General features: G+C 47.9%; 1 protein-coding gene across 3 annotated transcripts in view; it reads left to right on the forward strand.

Moving 5' to 3' along the window:
* LOC134984030 (oocyte zinc finger protein XlCOF7.1-like) overlaps positions 1–3,146 on the forward strand; it is a 50,090-nt gene extending 46,944 nt beyond the window's left edge. For 2 of the 3 annotated variants that reach the window (XM_063949674.1, XM_063949673.1), the window contains exon 5: positions 1,342–3,146. In XM_063949674.1, coding sequence (XP_063805744.1) covers positions 1,342–2,375 — 1,034 coding nt within the window. In that variant the 3' untranslated portion in view covers positions 2,376–3,146. The remainder of the gene's footprint in view (positions 1–1,341) is intronic. The other variant, XM_063949675.1, reaches the window with a different exon arrangement.
* Positions 3,147–19,506: the final 16,360 nt, after the last annotated feature.

Here is a 19,506-nt window from a genome sequence, read left to right on the forward strand (position 1 = left end):
AGGGAGAAAATGGCGCTGGTGAGTGCTGGATCCACTGTGAGAGGAAGCCCCGCCCCTTGTAATGGCGCGCGGCTTCCAGCACTAATTGTTTATACCGGCCTGAGGATTTTAGTGATAACAGGGTATTAGCCCCTGTTATCTGTGTGACCAGTGTAGGGTTTATCCGCGCTGGCTCAGGACACCCCTGAAAGCGCCTACACTGTGTGTTGCTGAGCCTTCCTGGAGCGCAGCCTGTGAGAGCTGCGCTCCCACCCTTGTGCCGCCATACCCGCTGGTGACCCGCTAACCAGGCCGCCGGCGCTATACTATCCACTTTTCTTTCTTCTGCCTTTGCTAGGTAGTGGCGGACGTGCTGCGGAAGTGAACAGTCACCTCATGGGCTTGCGATCAGCACCCTCTGGAGCTCAGTGCCCTGTCAGTGGAGTAGAGAACCATTAACTCTTCAAGACGTTGGTTCCTTCCCCCTCCCTAAGTCCCACGAATCAGGGAGACTGTTGCCAGCAGCCTTCCTGTAACCTAACTATCTCTAGAAAATAAAAAACTAAGAAAACTCCTAGGAGCTCCCCTAGCTGTGACCGGCTCCTCCGGGCACATTTTCTAAACTGAGTCTGGTAGGAGGGGCATAGAGGGAGGAGCCAGCCCACACTATTAAACTCTTAAAGTGCTAGTGGCTCCCAAAGGACCAGTCTATACCCCATGGTACTAAACGGACCCCAGCATCCTCTAGGACGTTAGAGAATGTAGATTATAACCTAGCAGATGATAATAATAATTACAGGGTATCAAATGGTGTATTGCATGTAAAGTACCTTGTTCCACACGTACTCTGCTGTAGCAATATACCTTATATAAGGGTGAGTAACACTTGTACAGGCTTACCAGCGTATGAGCACACACATAAAGGAATGCTACCTTACCAATGCTTCCAGGAGTAACGTTAGGAGACATTTCTCTGATCCATCAGCTCATATGATTGATATTATGGTTCATCTAGAATCTCCAATTCATACGATATGTTCCCCATCCATTGTTTTACATTGGTGCTGACATAGGACTTGGCGAGTGACTACATCTCCATTTATACTTCATGGTTAGTTACCAGTACAAGAGAGAGATATATCTAAGTCTTATTATAATACATTTGTTATTGTGAGTGTTCTCAGGAGGGTGGACACAATGATAGTATGAGACACAATATTATAAAGCCTTTAATAAAAGTTATGTTTTATTATACACACACATTTACAATTAAGTGTCCCAGAGAGTCATCTTCTCCTATTGTTTACAAGATTAATATTGTTACAGAAAATGTCACGTTTCCGTAATGTATTTTATTTCCAGCAGATGGACACACAAGCAGGAATATCTCAGAAGGACATCTAATGTTATCCCCGGATTGTGACATAAGAGATAATGACAGTAGACAGGATTCTCCAGGAGATAACCCCATTACCCCAATTATACATCCAGCTCTATCAGCTGAGCCCTGTGATTCTGGGAAATGTTCTCCTGATCACTCTGATATTGGTGCATCTGTTCCAGCTCTGACAGTAGATACAGTGTTTCCGTGTTCTATAGATGCCAAATGTTTTACAGGTGAAAGGCCACTGATATGTTCTGAGTGTGGGAAATGTTTTACATATAAATCAGATCTTGTTATACATCAGAGAAGTCACACAGGTGAGAAGCCATTTCTATGCTCTGAGTGTAGGAAATGTTTTGCAAACAAATCAGATCTTGTTATACATCACAGAAGTCACACAGGTGAGAAGCCATTTCCATGTTCTGAGTGTGGGAAATGTTTTACACGGAAATCATATCTTATTATACATCACAGAAGTCACACAGGTGAGAAGCCATTTCTATGCTCTGAGTGTAGGAAATGTTTTGCAAACAAATCAGATCTTGTTAAACATCAGAGAAGTCACACAGGTGAGAAACCATTTCCATGTTCTGAGTGTGGGAAATGTTTTACACGGAAATCACATCTTGTTACACATCAGCGAACTCACACAGGTGATATATGCTCTGAGTGTGGGAAATGTTTTGCCAACAAACCAGATCTTGTTAAACATCAGAGAAGTCACACAGGTGAGAAGCTATTTCCATGTTCTGAGTGTGGGAAATGTTTTACACGGAAATCATATCTTGTTATACATCACAGAAGTCACACAGGTGAGAAGCCATTTCTATGCTCTGAGTGTAGGAAATGTTTTGCAAACAAATCAGATCTTGTTAAACATCACAGAATTCACACAGGTGAGAAGCCATTTCCATGTTCTGAGTGTGGGAAAGGTTTTGCCCATAAATCACATCTTGTTAGACATCAGCAAAGTCACACAGGTGAGAAACCATTTCTATACTCTGAGAACTAAATCAGCTATTGTTGCACACATTAGACATCACTCAGGTGAGGAACCATTTTAATCTTCTGGAGTATACTTATCATTGCCATACGTTGTTCTTCAATGTTCTTATCTTCTCTTCTATGCTTTTTGCAATATACATGCTACCACAGGGTGAAATAATCAGATGTCATGCCCTCATCTACTACTGCTATGCAAATGACCTGTTTTTTGCTCCGGGTATTGAGAACCCAGTACCGATCCTAAATGGTTGTCTAGCTGAGCTCCAGGTATGGGTGATGCCAGTTGGCTTTGACTCAGTCCTGGTGAAACAGGTCTATGTGGTAAAAGCTCACCAACAAAGGGCAGGGTTACAGCTCAGCTTTGCAAACCAGACTTAACGCTTGGGGGTTCAGAGTTACAATATGCTGATCATGTGCGGAATCTTGGTGTCATGGATGGTGGAGTGACACTTACACATCAGGTACAGCCACAATCAGATCCTCATCTGAGGAACATAGCCAGACTCCAGCACTTATTTCCCTCAGAAGATCTACCTACAGTCATACATGCACTTGTATCGTCACACATAGACTACTGCAATGTCCTCTACCTGGGTCTTCCAGCAAAAGAATTGCACCGCTTGTAGCTTGTACAGAATGCAGCAGCCAGGCTGTTACCTAACCTGCCCGTTCCTGCCACATAACACCCATTCTCTGCTCCCTCCACCGGCTGCCTGCCTTGGGCAATATTGTCCACAAGCAGTGCTAAGGTGTCAGAGGGGGAGACAGGGCAGTGGCAGTAGTGGGGGGAATTGGGGCGGTGGCAGTAGTGGGGGGAGACAGGGAGGGTGGCAGCTGTGGGGGAGGACAAGGAGGGTGGCAGTAGGGGGAGGCAGGGTGGGTGGCAGTAGTGGGGGGAGACAGGGCAGGCGACAGTAGTGGGGGAGACGACAGTGGCAGTAGTTGGGGGAGACAGGGTGGTGTCAGTACTGGGAGGAGACAGGGCGAGTGGCAGTAGTGGGAGGAGACAGGGCAGGTGGCAGTAGTGGGGGGAGACAGGGCAGATGGTCACAGTGCAGTACCAGGGGCTGCTGGAGGCAGTAAAGAGGTGTATGGGTTCCGCACAGAACCAGTTGATAATTAGACTTAATGATGATTATGCTTCCTTATTTCTAAATAATCCCTTGTATGTGTTACTGTTATTTGCTGTGATAGTCTTTATGTGTGTTCTGTGTAATAATCCTGAAAGTAGTGCTGCTACCGATCTCATATCATTTGTAGTAACTTGGAAAAGATGAGATATGAGGTGCACTCTGGAAGCTTATAGGGGGTTAATCAGAGATGAACGCAGATGTGACATCATGCAGCCCTTGGAAAATGGTCCCGGCCCACCCGCGTTCACCCCTCAGGGATGCGGCCGCAATGTGTGTGTCTGCGCGGCCGCTGCGCATGTGCATATTGCCACCACCAGCAAACTGCTGCGGGCCGCTGTTGCGGCTCGGTCTGAATGACCCCCATAGTGTTTTGGCTCTCCTGCTATGTATCTGTTTTACTTGCCTGCAATACTATAATGTAACTTGAATTGTTTCTGTGATTTAAAGGATATTTTATCCATGTTGTGCAGAGTAAAGTATTTTTTAAGTTTAAAATATAGAGAAAAATCTGATCTGTGTATTAAAGATATGAAATAAAGTCGTTTAAAACCAAAAGATTTCCGTTGAGTCTTTTTATGTGTCTGTGTATTATCTTATTGCCAGATAATTGTCGCTATGGTGACAGAAACAATTTCCTGTTAATGTGTCACTTGTATTGTTACTTTTGTGTCCAGTGGGTGGGCTCGGAAATGTTATCCTTTTCCTCGCAGCCCCAGTTGCTGGAGAAAATGAAGGAGGAGCTGTTGACGGGTCACGTTCCGCTTGAGTTAACAATTTTCTCACCAGCAGGTCTTTCCACCTCTGCAGACTTGTGTCCGGAAAGAGAGCTACAACGTAGGCTTTAAACCTAGGATCGAGCACGGTGGCCAAAATGTAGTGCTCTGATTTCAACAGATTGACCACCCTTGAATCCTGACAAAGCGAATGAAGGGCTCCATCCACAAGTATTTCCAGGGAAGACGATAAGTCCGAGGGACTATGCACAGGCCCAAATGATAATTGTTTTATGATCCTTCTATGTATGAACCAACCGATAGAGGGAATAATCCGATAGTGTTAATACCAAAGATTAGCTAATCTGGTTGGAGGTGCGCCATTAAGCAAATTGCAATGACTGGTTAGGGGGTTTAGAAAAACGCTAGTGGGCTTATATCTAAAGAAGCCTTAATGTGTAGCGCACTCTTTTTTCTTTATGTTTCATGAATAAATTAAAACATAACTTTAATTATGCTTATTTAAGATAGATTTCTCTTATGTCCTAGAGGATGCTGGGGACTCCGTAAGGACCATGGGGATAGACGGGCTCCGCAGGAGACATGGGCACTAAGAAAGAACTTTAGGTATGGGTGTGCACTGGCTCCTCCCTCTATGCCCCTCCTCCAGACCTCAGTTTATTACTGTGCCCAGAGGAGACTGGGTGCATTACAGGGAGCTCTCCTGAGTTTTCCCGAAAAAGAAAGTATTTGTTAGATTTTTTATTTTCTGGGAGCCTGCTGGCAACAGACTCCCTGAAGCGAGGGACTGAGGGGGAGAGAAACAGACCTACTTTAACGTCAGGCTCTGTTTCTTAGGCTACTGGACACCATTAGCTCCAGAGGGAACAGAACGCAGGTCTCACCCCGCAGTTCGTCCCAGAGCCGCGCCGCCGTCCTCCTTACAGAGCCAGAAGATAGAAGCCGGGTGAGTATGGGAAGAAAGAAGACTTCAAAGGCGGCAGAAGACTTCAGATCTTCACTGAGGTAACGCACAGCGGTACAGCTGTACGCCATTGCTCCCACACAGCACACACAAACGGCAGTCACTGTAAGGGTGCAGGGGGGACGCCCTGGGCAGCAATAAGGAACTCTAATGGTGGCAATAACTTATATACAGGCTCGGCACTGTATATAAGAGAGATCCCCCCGCCATATTTTGAAATTTTAAGCGGGACCGAAGCCCGCCGCTGAGGGGGCGGAGCTTGTTCCTCAGCACTCACCAGCGCCATTTTCTCCACAGCACTAAGAGGAAGCTCCCTGGACTCTCCCCTGCTTATCCATGGTGAAAGAGGGTTTGAAAGAAGGGGGGCACATAATTTGGCGCAAATAAGATATACAAGCGCTATCTGGGTAAACATATAGTGTGTTTTTTCCTGGGTCATTGGCGCTGGGTGTGTGCTGGCATACTCTCTCTGTCTCTCCAAAGGGCCTTGTGGGGGAACTGTCTTCAGATAAGAGGATTCCCTGAGTGTGTGGTGTGTCGGTACGCGTGTGTCGACATGTCTGAGGTAGAAGGCTCTCCTAGGGAGGAGGTGGAGCAAATGAGTGTGGTGTCTCCGTCGACATCGCCAACACCTGACTGGATGGATATGTGGAATGTTTTAAGTGCAAATGTTAATTTATTGCACAAAAGGTTAGACAAAGCTGAAGCCAGGGAACATGCAGGGAGTCAACCCCTGCCTGCCCCTATGTCGCAGGGACCTTCGGGGTCTCAGAAGCGCCCACTATCCCAAATAGTAGACACTAATACCGACACGGATTCTGACTCCAGTGTTGACTACGATGATGCAAAGTTACAGCCAAAATTAGCTAAAAGTATTCAATATATGATTACTGCAATAAAATATGTACTGCATATCACAGAAGACCCCCCCCTGTCCTTGACACAAGGGTACACATGTATAAGGGAAAGAAAGCTGAGGTAACCTTTCCCCCCTCTCATGAGCTTAACGAGTTATGTGAAAAAGCTTGGGAATCTCCAGACAAGAAACTGCAGATTCCCAAAAGGATACTTATGTTGCATCCTTTCCCGGCTAAGGACAGGATACGGTGGGAATCCTCCCCTAGGGTGGACAAAGCATTGACACGCTTATCCAAAAAGGTAGCGCTGCCATCCCAAGATGCGGCTACCCTCAGGGATCCTGCGGATCGCAAGCAGGAGGCTACCTGGAAAGTCCATATACACACATTCTGGTACTTTACTCAGACCGGCGATAGCGTCGGCTTAGGTTTGTAGCGCTATAGCAGCGTGGACAGATACCTTATCGACGTAAATTGTTACCCTGGATAAGGATACCATTTTATTAACCCTCGGTCATATTAAAGATGCCTCTTATATATGAGAGATGCTCAAAGAGACATTGTCCTACTGGGTTCTAGAGTCAACGCTATGTCGATCTCGGCTAGACGAGTCCTTGGAGCCGACAGTGGACAGGTGATGCCGACTCAAAAAGGCATATGGAGGTTTTACCTTACAGGGGTGAGGAATTGTTTGGGGAAGGTCTCCCGGACCTGGTCTCCACTGCTACGGCAGGTAAATCTAATTTTTTGCCTTATATTCCCTCACAGCCTAAGACAGCGCCACATTATCAAATGCAGTCCTTTCAATCAAATAGAAATAAGAGAGTACGAGGATCGTCCTTTCTTGCCAGAGGTAAGGGCAGAGGGGAAAAGCTGCAAACCACAGCTAGTTCCCAGGAGCAGAAGTCCTCCCCGGCCTGTAGAAAATCTACCGCATGACGCTGGGGCTCCGCTGAGGGAGTCCGCCCCAGTGGGGGCACGTCTTCGACTTTTAAGCCACATCTGGGTTCACTCACAGGTGGATCCCTGGGCAATAGAAATTGTTTCCCAGGGTTACAAGCTGGAGTTCGAAGAGGTGCCCCCTCGCCGGTTTTTCAAATCGCCCCTACCGACTTCTCCCCCAGAAAGGGAGATAGTTTTAAATGCAATTCAGAAATTGTGTCTTCAGCAGGTGGTGGTCAAGGTTCCCCTGCTTCAACAAGGGAGGGGATATTACTCAACCCTATTTGTAGTCCCGAAACCGGACGGTTCGGTCAGACCCATTTTAAATTTAAAATCCCTGAACCTATACTTGAAAAGGTTCAAGTTAAAGATGGAATCGCTCATAGCGGTCATCGCCAGCCTAGAAGGGGGGATTTTATGGTATCCCTGGACATAAAGGATGCATACCTTCATGTTCCCATATATCCATCTCATCAGGCGTACCTTAGATTTGCGGTACAAGAGTGTCATTACCAATTTCAGACTTTGCCGTTTGGGCTTTCCACGGCCCCGAGGATTTTCACCAAGGTAATGGCGGAAATGATGGTGCTCCTGCGCAAGCAGGGTGTCACAATTATCCCGTACTTGGATGATCTCCTCATAAGGGCGAGATCACGAGAGCAGTTGTTAAACAGCGTGTCACTTTCTCTGAAGGTGTTACAGCAACACGGCTGGATTCTCAATATCCCGAAGTCACAGTTGGTTCCTACGACTCGTTTGACCTTCTTAGGCATGATTCTGGATACGGACCAGAAAAGGGTTTATCTTCCGACAGAGGGACCTATTGAAGCCAAAACAGGTGTCAGTGCATCACTGAACTCGAGTCCTGGGAAAGATGGTGGCGTCTTACAAGGCCATTCCCTTCGGCAGGTTCCATGCGAGGACTTTCCAATGGGACCTATTGGACAAGTGGTCCGGGTCTCATCTACAGATGCATCAGTTGATCACCCTGTCCCCCAGGGCCAGGGTATCTTTCCTGTGGTGGCTGCAGAGTGCTTACCTTCTAGAGGGTCACAGATTCGACATTCGGGACTGGGTTCTGGTGACCACGGACGCAAGCCTCCGAGGTTGGGGAGCAGTCACACAGGGAAGAAACTTTCAAGGTCTTTGGTCAAGTCAAGAAACTTGTCTTCGCATCAATGTCCTGGAGCTGAGGGCCATATACAATGCCCTTCGTCAAGCGGAGACTTTGCTTCGCGACCTACCGGTTCTGATCCAGTCAGACATCACCGCAGTAGCTCATGTAAACCGCCAAGGCGGCACAAGGAGCAGAGTGGCAATGGCGGAAGCCACCAGGATTCTGCGCTGGGCGGAAAATCATGTAGGCGCACTGTCAGCAGTGTTCATTCCGGGAGTGGACAACTGGGAAGCGGACTTCCTCAGCAGACACGATCTACATCCAGGAGAGTGGGGACTTCATCAGGAAGTCTTCGCACAGATTGCAAGTCAGTGGGGCCTGCCCCAGATAGACATGATGGCATCCCGCCTAAACAAAAAACTACAGAGGTATTGCGCCAGGTCAAGAGACCCACAGGCGGTGGCAGTGGACGCCCTAGTGACACCGTGGGTGTTCAGGTCGGTCTATGTGTTTCCTCCTCTTCCTCTCATCCCCAAGGTGTTGAGAAGAATAAGAAAAAGAGGAGTACAGACAATTCTCATTGTTCCAGATTGGCCGCGAAGGGCCTGGTATCCGGATCTGCAGGAAATGCTCACAGAAGATCCGTGGCCTCTTCCTCTATGACAGGACCTGTTACAACAGGGGCCCTGTGTGTTCCAAGACTTACCGCGGCTGCGTTTGACGTCATGGCGGTTGAACGCCGGATCCTAGCGGAACAGGGCATTCTGGATGAGGTCATTCCTACTCTGATAAAGGCTAGGAAGGATGTGACAGCTAAACATTATCACCGTATATGGCGAAAGTATGTTTCTTGGTGTGAGGCCAGGAATGCTCCTACGGAAGAATTCCATCTGGGCCGTTTCCTTCACTTCCTACAAACTGGAGTGAATTTGGGCCTAAAATTAGGCTCCATTAAGGTTCAGATTTCGTTCCTATCCATTTTCTTTCAGAAGGAATTGGCTTCTCTCCCAGTACAGACTTTTGTGAAGGGAGTGCTGCATATTCAGCCTCCTTTTGTACCTCCGGTGGCGCCTTGGGACCTTAACGTGGTGTTGAGTTTCCTTAAGTTGCACTGGTTTAAACCACTTAAAACGGTGGAATTAACATATCTCACTTGGAAATTGGTCATGTTGTTAGCCTTGGCTTCGGCTAGGCGAGTGTCGGAATTGGCGGCTTTGTCTCATAAAAGCCCCTATCTAGTTTTCCATATGGATAGAGCGGAATTGCGGACCCGTCCTCAATTCTTGCCTAAGGTTGTTTCATCTTTTCATATGAACCAACCTATTGTGGTGCCTGTGGCCACGCGAGACTTGGAGGATTCCGAGTCCCTTGATGTGGTCAGGGCTTTGAAAATTTCCGTAGCCAGAACGGCTAGGGTCAGAAAAACAGAAGCACTGTTTGTCCTGTATGCTGCCAACAAGCTTGGCGGCCCTGCTTCAAAGCAGACTATTGCTCGCTGGATCTGTAACACGATTCAGCAGGCTCATTCAACGGCTGGATTGCCATTACCAAAATCAGTTAAGGCCCATTCCACTAGGAAGGTGGGCTCTTCTTGGACGGCTGCCCGAGGGGTCTCGGCATTGCAATTGTGCCGAGCTGCTACTTGGTCGGGTTCAAACACCTTTGCAAAGTTCTACAAGTTTGATACCCTGGCTGAGGAGGACCTCCTATTTGCTCAGTCGGTGCTGCAGAGTCATCAGCACTCTCCCGCCCGTTTGGGAGCTTTGGTATAATCCCCATGGTCCTTACGGAGTCCCCAGCATCCTCTAGGACGTAAGAGAAAATAAGATTTTAAACCTACCGGTAAATATTTTTCTCCTAGTCGGTAGAGGATGCTGGGCGCCCGTCCCAAGTGCGGACTACTTCTGCAAGACTTGTATATAGTTTTTGCTTACATAAGGGTTATGTTACAGTTTTCATCAGTCTTGGTCTGATGCTGTGTTGTTTCATACTGTTTTCTGGTTCGTATATCCCTAGTTATACGGTGTGAATGGTGTGGGCTGGTATGAATCTTGCCCTTAGATTAACAAATCCTTTCCTCGTACTGTGCAGTCTCCTCTGGGCTCAGTTTCTCTAACTGAGGTCTGGAGGAGGGGCATAGAGGGAGGAGCCAGTGCACACGGTCCTTACGGAGTCCCCAGCATCCTCTACGGACTAGGAGAAAAAGATTTACCGGTAGGTTTAAAATCTTATTTTTTCAATAGGCATGACATAAGGCAATTGATTGTCAGCCTGGACAGACAAAAAATGAGTGAAAGATATAAAATAATTTATATACCAGCACTACCTATGTATGGGTATATGGGTAGAGCAATAATTGATATAAGCAAGTGAAATATAAAAGGGATTTAAACACAGGTTTTATTTATCAAATGTATGAGATCCTTTCACAGCGGGATTGTGATCTCAGAAAAAAAACTCTTTTACAGCTGCGCCCTGCAGAGCGTTACTACTGCATACAACCTAAGTGCTCCCTGCAGAGCGTTACTACTGCATACAACCTAAGTACTCTCTGCAGAGCATTACTACTGCATACAACCTAAGTGCTCCCTGCAGAGCGTTACTACTGCATACAACCTAAGTGCTCCCTGAAGAGCGTTACTACTGCATACAACCTAAGTGCTCCATGCAGAGCGTTACTACTGCATACAACCTAAGTGCTCCCTGCAGAGCGTTACTACTGCATACAACCTAAGTGCTCCCTGTAGAGCGTTACTACTGCATACAACCTAAGTGCTCCCTGCAGAGCGTTACTACTGCATACAACCTAAGTGCTCCCTGCAGAGCGTTACTACTGCATACAACCTAAGTGCTCCCTGTAGAGCATTACTACTGCATACAACCTAAGTGCTCCCTGCAGAGCGTTACTACTGCATACAACCTAAGTGCTCCCTGCAGAGCGTTACTACTGCATACAACCTAAGTGCTCCCTGCAGAGCGTTACTACTGCATACAACCTAAGTGCTCCCTGCAGAGCGTTACTACTGCATACAACCTAAGTGCTTCCTGTAGAGCGTTACTACTGCATACAACCTAAGTGCTCCCTGCAGAGCGTTACTACTGCATACAACCTAAGTGCTCCCTGCAGAGCGTTACTACTGCATATAACCTAAGCGCTCCCTGCAGAGTATTACTACTGCATACAACCTTAGTGCTCCCTGCAGAGCGTTACTACTGCATACAACCTAAGAGCTCCCTGCAGAGCGTTACTACTGCATACAATCTAAGTGCTCCCTGCAGAGCGTTACTACTGCATACAATCTAAGTGCTCCCTGCAGAGCATTACTACTGCATACAACCTAAGTGCTCCCTGCAGAGCGTTACTACTGCATATAACCTAAGTGCTCCCTGCAGAGCATTACTACTGCACAGTGCCGTAACTAGGTGTGTGCTGAGTGTACCTGGCACACAGCGCACTTGCAGTGGGAGCGCATCTTGCGTTGTGTGCTCCCGATTGGCCGCTCTGGCAGATGTAGAGCTGTTCCGCAGTGCAGGCGCGGTGGTGCATGACTTTCTAATTACTATTCTCCCACGCGGCGTTTGTGATGTGCGCGGTTATGTTGACTCACACATGCAGTCACGTACATCCCGGTAACGGCAGGGATACAGAAGCAGGATGCAAAGTGTTAAGCAGGACTGGGCGGCACACGGCCGTAACGTCCCCGCCTCCAGGCTGCAGCAACTATCTGGTCCCTCCTCATTCTGCACCCGAGCCGCCCGTACTCACAGCCAACCAGGCAGGTATCAGCAGCACCACAGCATCGGAGCTTGGGGGCAGAGGCCGCTTTTGCAGGGAAGCAGATCCCGGCTCTAGTGCCCCCTCCTCCTCTCCTCCCAAGACAGCTTTCATTATTTATTTTTTTATGAAAGGGGCGTGGTCATGGAGGTCCGTGGTTAGGCCCCGCCTCCGACTTTGCCTGGGCCTCGGTGGGTGTCTGTGTGGCTCAGCCCTGCCTGCTACCTCTGCAGGACCTGGAGGTAACATGAATGCATGTGTGTGTGTTTGGGGGGTGGGAGACTGTAGGGAACATGGTGTGTGTGAGGTGACTGTAGGGACATGCTGTGTGTGGTGACTGTAGAGACATGCTGTGTGTGGTGACTGTAGGGACATGCTGTGTGTGGTGACTGTAGAGACATGCTGTGTGTGTGTGGTGACTGTAGGGACATGCTGTGTGTGTGTGTGGTAACTGGGGGGGGGTAACAGGCTGTGTGTGTGTGTGTGTGTGTGTGTGTGTGTGTGTGTGTGTGTGGTGACTGTAGGGACATGCTGTGTGTGTGTGGTGACTGTAGGGACATGCTGTGTGTGTGTGTGGTGACTGGGGGGGAGTAACAGGCTGTGTGTGTGTGTGTGTGTGTGTGTGTGTGTGTGTGTGTGTGTGTGGTGACTGTAGGGACATGCTGTGTGTGTGTGTGGTAACTGGGGGGGGGTAACAGGCTGTGTGTGTGTGTGTGTGTGTGTGTGTTTGTGGTGACTGTAGGGACCATGCTGTGTGTGAGGTGACTGTAGGGACATGCTGTGTGTGTGTGGTGACTGGGGAGGAGTAACAGGCTGTGTGTGTGTGTGTGTGTGTGTGTGTGTGTGTGTGTGTGTGTGTGTGTGTGTGTTTGTGGTGACTGTAGGGACATGCTGTGTGTGTGGTGACTGTAGGGACATGCTGTGTGTGTGTGGTGACTGTAGGGACATGCTGTGTGTGTGTGGTGACTGGGGGGGAGTAACAGGCTGTGTGTGTGTGTGTGTGTGTGTGTGTGTGTGTGTGTGTGTGTGTGTGTTTGTGGTGACTGTAGGGACATGCTGTGTGTGTGGTGACTGTAGGGACATGCTGTGTGTGTGGTGACTGTAGGGACATGCTGTGTGTGTGTGGTGACTGTAGGGACATGCTGTGTGTGTGTGGTGACTGGGGGGGAGTAACAGGCTGTGTGTGTGTGTGTGTGTGTGTGTGTGTGTGTGTGTGTTTGTGGTGACTGTAGGGACATGCTGTGTGTGTGGTGACTGTAGGGACATGCTGTGTGTGTGTGGTGACTGTAGGGACATGCTGTGTGTGTGTGGTGACTGGGGGGGAGTAACAGGCTGTGTGTGTGTGTGTGTGTGTGTGTGTGTGTGTGTGTGTGTTTGTGGTGACTGTAGGGACCATGCTGTGTGTGAGGTGACTGTAGAGACATGCTGTGTGTGTGTGTGTGTGTGTGTGTGTGTGTGTGTGTGTGTGTGTGTGGTAATCGGGGGTAACAGTCTGTGTGTATGTCAGTGGCGGATTTAATGGGGTGAGAAAAGGGCGATGTCCCCCCTACACCTGCCTCGCAGATTTGAGAAGCTAGGGTCCACTCCCATACCTTACTTCCGCCCACTGCAACGATCAACCGCTGACCGCAAAGTTCCCACCATTGGTTACAATGGAGCGCATAGGCGCTACATTGTATCACTGCCGTGTGCCGCCTGTCAGTCACTACAGGAGCACACAGCCAATCAGGAGGGTGCCACAACATGGCGCTCCCTGATTGGCTGAAGGGACCCCCTTAGACAGGAGTCAGGGGGGGTCCTGGCAGTTGGGGAAAGGGGTCCCATGTGTAAACATGGGGCCCCTTTCAGTGCGTGGTCGGGTGTTCGTTTTTTTATTTTGCCAAGTACGTGGATTTTACAAAGAACAGAAGAGGACCGATGTACACTGGATTATGTGAGTATAACTTTTTCAACAGGTACACCATGGATTCTACATGTAGAAGAGGACCGACCCTCGTGTGAACATAGGTAAGTATGTATGTATGGAGGTGTGCATGTATGTATTAAACTTTTACTTTCAAGGTGTGTGTCTCCTGTTTATATTGGGGTATTTTTTTAGTAGTAGTACTACAGGTACCAGCGGGCCCGGTTTTCTTCCGCATGCTGGTACTTGTGGTTCTCTAAGTACCAGCTTGCGGGGGAGGCTTGCTGGGACTTGTAGTACTGCTACTAAAAACAATATTCAAAATTTTTCAACAAGGCTATCAGCCCCCCATCCGCAGCCCTTGGATGGGGGGGTACAGCCTCAGGCTTCACCACTGGCCCTTGGGTGGCTGGAGGGGGGGACCACTTGATTTAAGGGGTTCCCACTCCTCCAGGGTACCCCAGCCAGGGGTGACTAGTTAGGTATGTAATGCCAGGGCCGGAGGGACCAAGATGAAAGTGTCCCCCGGCTGTGGCATTATGTACCTGGCTAGTGGAGCCCGGTGCTGGTTTCAAAAATACGGGGGACCCCTACGCTTTTTGTCCCCCATATTTTGTGAACCAGGACCGGCTCAAAGAGCCCGGGGCTGGTTTTGCTTAGGAGGGGGGACCCCACGTATTTTTTTTTTACTAATTTAACACTTTCCCACCCCTTGCCACTGATAAACATGCACGGATCTCATGGATCCGTGCATGCCTATCAGAACACGGTAAAAAAAAGCAGGTCTGTTTTATTTTAGCACTTTTTCACGATCTGTATTTTTTCACGGCAGTGTTTGGCTATTGTCGGCAGTGTTTTACTATTCACTCCCGTAAAACACTGCCAAAAAATACGAATGACATCGACATCGGAAAACACGAAAATGCATAATACGACAGCTTAGTAAATTAGTCGGAAAAAATTCATAAAGTTGCACATTTACACTTTCGATGTCATTCGTGATGAATCTCCCTCAAAATCGGTACAAATACGAATTTTAGTAAATATACCCCAATGAGTCCAGACCAGAATTGGTGATTTTCTTCTATTTTTTTATATATAAAGTTTTTGGGTAATTTTTTTTTCTGTTTTTCTTGTTTAATTAATGGTTGTTAATGCAAATGTCATTTTGTGTAACATGTTTGTAAGAATCAGAGGGTCAGCGAGACGTTATGGAGCCAATGTATCATTTACTAATTGCTACTAATTCCCTCAAAACAACTGGACCTCCCAAATGTAAGTAGAAGGGACTGCAGCAGGTATCTCCTGTAGAAAGTGAAAATATTATACCCACACCCAACACGTGCAAACACCACACAGAGTGGCCTCTGGGCATGTGCGTGTTCTGCCGTGCGTGCGCATGTCCGCACGCTGTGTACATTGGCTCGTGAAGCCCTGCGTATTAGCGCGTGGTATGAGTAATTACGGTAGCATACGCATTCGCATTGGAAAAGCCAAAAAGACATATCTGATATTTAATCCACATAGTACATCATTTACACATAGCCTACATGCACCACACCAGCAAGTTACATTTACTTCAGAAATAGAACAATAGAGATATTCAACTTTACAGGGTGTGAGGGGACAGAATTAGGTTAGGACATAGTGTTTGGTATCCAGCTGTACAGTATTTCAAGGGCAATATTCCGATGGCAGTTTGCAGAATGTAGCATGCTCCTGCGCAAATACAATATTAATATCTAACTGTATTTCCTGTACTCCTGATATTCGGCGGGAACAAGTGGAGGACATCTGCAAGTACACCTGGACCAGGCATCGCCCACCTATTCAAACCGACCTATGACCCCTCACATACTGTAAATGACCTGCCCTATGAAAGAAGAGCTTATAGTTTCCTTTGTTTCATGCTTTGGACTATTGTATAAAAGCCGGGCCTCCTGGCCGGTCCCAGTCTAATTCTCTGAAGGTCATCTTGCTAGACTGACCGAGGACCGGATCCGGGTGGCGCAGGCGAACAAACGTATGTATCCATTGGTTGTAGCTGTTCACTTGTATTGTTGTTACATTTCTGTTGTATCCCATTTTAAGTAAATATTTGTTGCTGCGTTGGAGCGCAACATAACATATACAATTGGTGTTGCATTCCTTTCCTGTTAGGGGTTTAAATGGTATTCAGCCCCATGTGTAGCTACATTGTGCTCACAGCGTGTCTGCGTGCTTACGCCACGTGTACGCATTCACAGAGGTTAATCTCACACACTTAGCGGTCGCAGCGGCCCGAACACTTGTGTATTAAGGTATTGCTAATTCCTGAAAGTTAAGTGAACTTAACATAAGCATGGTGGTGGTAGTGTCATGGGGTGGGCATGTATGGCTGCCAATGGAACTGGTTTCCTTGTATTTATTGATAATGTGTCTGCTGACAAAAGCAGCAGGATGAATGCTTAAGTGTTTCGGGCAATATTATCTGCTCACATTCAGTCAAATGCTTCAGAACTCATTGGACGGCACTTCACAGTGCAGATGGACAATGACCTGACGCATACTGTGAAAGCAACCAAAGAGTTTTTTTTAAGGCAAATAAGTGGAATGTTATGCAATGGCCAAGTCAATCACCTGACCTGAATCCGATTAAACATGCATTTCACTTGATGAAGATAAAACTGAAGGGAAAATGCCCCAAGAACAAGCAGAAACTGAAGACATTTGCAGTAGAGGTCTGGCATAGCATCACCAGGGATGAAACCCAGCGTCTGGTGAGGTCTATGCCTTCCAGACTTCAGGCTGTAACTGACAAAAGGATTTGCAACAAAATATTAAAAAGTGAAAGTTTGATTTAGGATTGTTTAGTTTGTCCCATTACTTTTGGTCCCTTAAAAAGTGGGAGGCACATATAGAAACCGTTGTAATTCCTACACTGTTCACCTGATTTTGATGTATATACCCTCAAATGAAAGCGCAAAGTCTGCAGTTAAAGCACATCTTGTTTGTTTCATTTCAAATCCATTGTGGTGGTGTATAGAGCCCAAAATATGAGAATTGTGTCGATGTCCCAATAATTATGGACCTGACTTGTGTGTGTATATATGTATGAACTTGAGCAATCTTTTATATCTCCAAAGATACTTTTTAATATTCTATGGTTCTTTATATATGTGGTTTTGTGTTATACTTTTTATGGGGCAAATCTTATTTGATTAAAAAAATTTTTAATAAGAGCCTCCTTTCTAAAACTTAATGACACCATTGGTCGCTTTGAAGCATCTTATCCACTGCATTTTTTAGATTGTTTTTAAAGCACCTTACCAATGCTTTTTATTTAAGATGTAGCTGACGCCCTAACGTAGTAAAGGGAGTGTCTTTTAAGGAGGATATATTTCAGTTTATTGCACTAGCACTTTGGTCTACATACTAGTACTATTAGTTATCGCTAACTGGCGCTGTTCAGCTTCTTCCTTTTCACATATACATATATATATATATACATACATATATACACACACACACACAGCAGAAGGGAATATGGAAATGAGAGGAAGTCACATGATGTAATTCCAGCTTCCTGCCAGGCCACTGCCCCCACTCCACATATACACACTGATATAAAATGTCTGCCACTATTTAGTTACACAGAGACCCCCCCTGTAATGTCACCCACTATTCACATGAGCTGTTACACTAAGACATAGCCACAATCACAAGTACATACAGTCACTATTGCTGGTTCTGGGCTCCGGCCAGTGCAAGGGAAATCGCATAGTCACAATGGCAGCGTGTGTACCCACCTTTATACACCAGACGGGTATTTATACACAGCAACACTGATATTATGTGGACACAAAAGTAACAATACAAGTGACACATTAACAGGAAATTGTTTCTGTCACCATAGCGACAATTATCTGATAATAATATAATAAACAGACACATAAAAAGACTCAACGGAAATCTTTTGTTTTTAAACAACTTTATTTCATATCTTTAATACACAGATTTTTCTCTATATTTTAAACTTAAAAAATACTTTACTCTGCATAACAGCCTATGGGGGTCATTCAGACGCAACCGCAGCTTGCTGGTGTTGGAAAAATATGCATGCGCAGCTGCCACGCAGACACACACATTGCGGTCGCATCCCTGAGGGGTGAACGTGGGCGGGCCGGGACCATTTTCCGGAGGACTGCGTGATGTCACATCTGCGATCATCTCTGATTAACCCCCTATAAGCTTCCAGAGTGCACCTCATATCTCATCTTTTCCAAGTTACTACAAATGATATGAGATCGGTAGCAGCACTACTTTCAGGATTATTACACAGAACACACATAAAGGCTGACATAGCAAATAACAGTAACACACACAAGGGATTAATTAGAAATAAGGAAGCATAATAATCATTAAGTCTAATTATCAACTGGTTCTGTGCAGGACCCATACACCTCTTTACTGTCTCCAGCAGCCCCTGGTACTGCACTGTGACCACCTGCCCAGTCTCCCCCCACTACTACCACCCACCCTGTCTCCCCCCACTACTGCCACCCACCCTGTCTCCCCCCACTACTGCCACTGTCCTGTCTCCCCCCACTACTGCCACCCACCCCGCCTACCCCCACTGCCCTGTCTCCTTCCACTAATGTCACCTGCCCTGTCTACCCCCACTCCTGCCACCCGCCCTGTCTCCCCCCACTAGTGCCACCCACCCCGCCTACCCCCACTGCCCTGTCTCCCCCCACTACTGCTACCCATCTCGTTTAAACACCTATTCCCACCCATCCTGTCTCCCCCCCACTACTGCCATCCACCACGTGTCTCCCCCACCACTGCCACCTGCCCTGTCTCCCCCATTACTGCCACCTGCCCTATCTCCCCCCCACTACTGCCACCCGCCATCTCCCCCACTACTGCCACCCGCCCTATCTCCCCCCCACTACTGCCACCCGCCCTGTCTCCCCCACTACTGCCACCGCCTTGTCTTCCCCACTACTACCACCACCCTGCCTTCCTCCACAAATGCCACTCGCCCTGTCTCCCCCCACTACTGCTACCCACACTGTCTTTCCCCACTACTGCCACCACCCTGTCTCCCCCCACTACTGCCACTGCCTTGTCTTCCCCACTACTGCCACCCACCATCTTCCCCCACACTACTGCCACCGCCCTGTCTACAACCACTACTGCCACCGCCCTGCCTCCCTCCACTAATGCCATTCGCCCTGCCTCCCCCACACTACTGCTACCCACCCTCTCCCCCCACTACTGCCACTGCCCTGTCTCCCCAACTACTGTCACCCGCCCTGTCTCCTTCCACTACTGCCACTCACCCTGTCTCCCCCCACTACTGCCACCACCCTGTCTCCCCCAACTACTGCCACCCACCCTGTCTCCGGCCATTACTGCCACCCACCCTGTCTCCTTCCACCGCGCTGTCTCCGCTCACTACTGCCACCCGCCCTGTCTCCCCCACTACTGTCACCGCCCTGTCTCCTTCCACTACTGCCTCCCACCCTGTCTCCTTCCACCGCCCTGCCTCCCTCCACTAATGCCACTCACCCCGTCCCCTCCCCACTACTTCCACCACCTTGTCTCCCCCTCTGACACCTTAACTCTGCTTGAGGACAAGATTCTCACACATACACTGCCTCCTGCAGTCCCCACTACTGCCACCCACCCTGTCTCCGGCCACTACTGCCTCCCACCCTGTCTCCTTCCA

The sequence above is a fragment of the Pseudophryne corroboree genome (genome assembly GCF_028390025.1).
Source record: "Pseudophryne corroboree isolate aPseCor3 chromosome 3 unlocalized genomic scaffold, aPseCor3.hap2 SUPER_3_unloc_30, whole genome shotgun sequence".
Taxonomy (NCBI): domain Eukaryota; kingdom Metazoa; phylum Chordata; class Amphibia; order Anura; family Myobatrachidae; genus Pseudophryne; species Pseudophryne corroboree.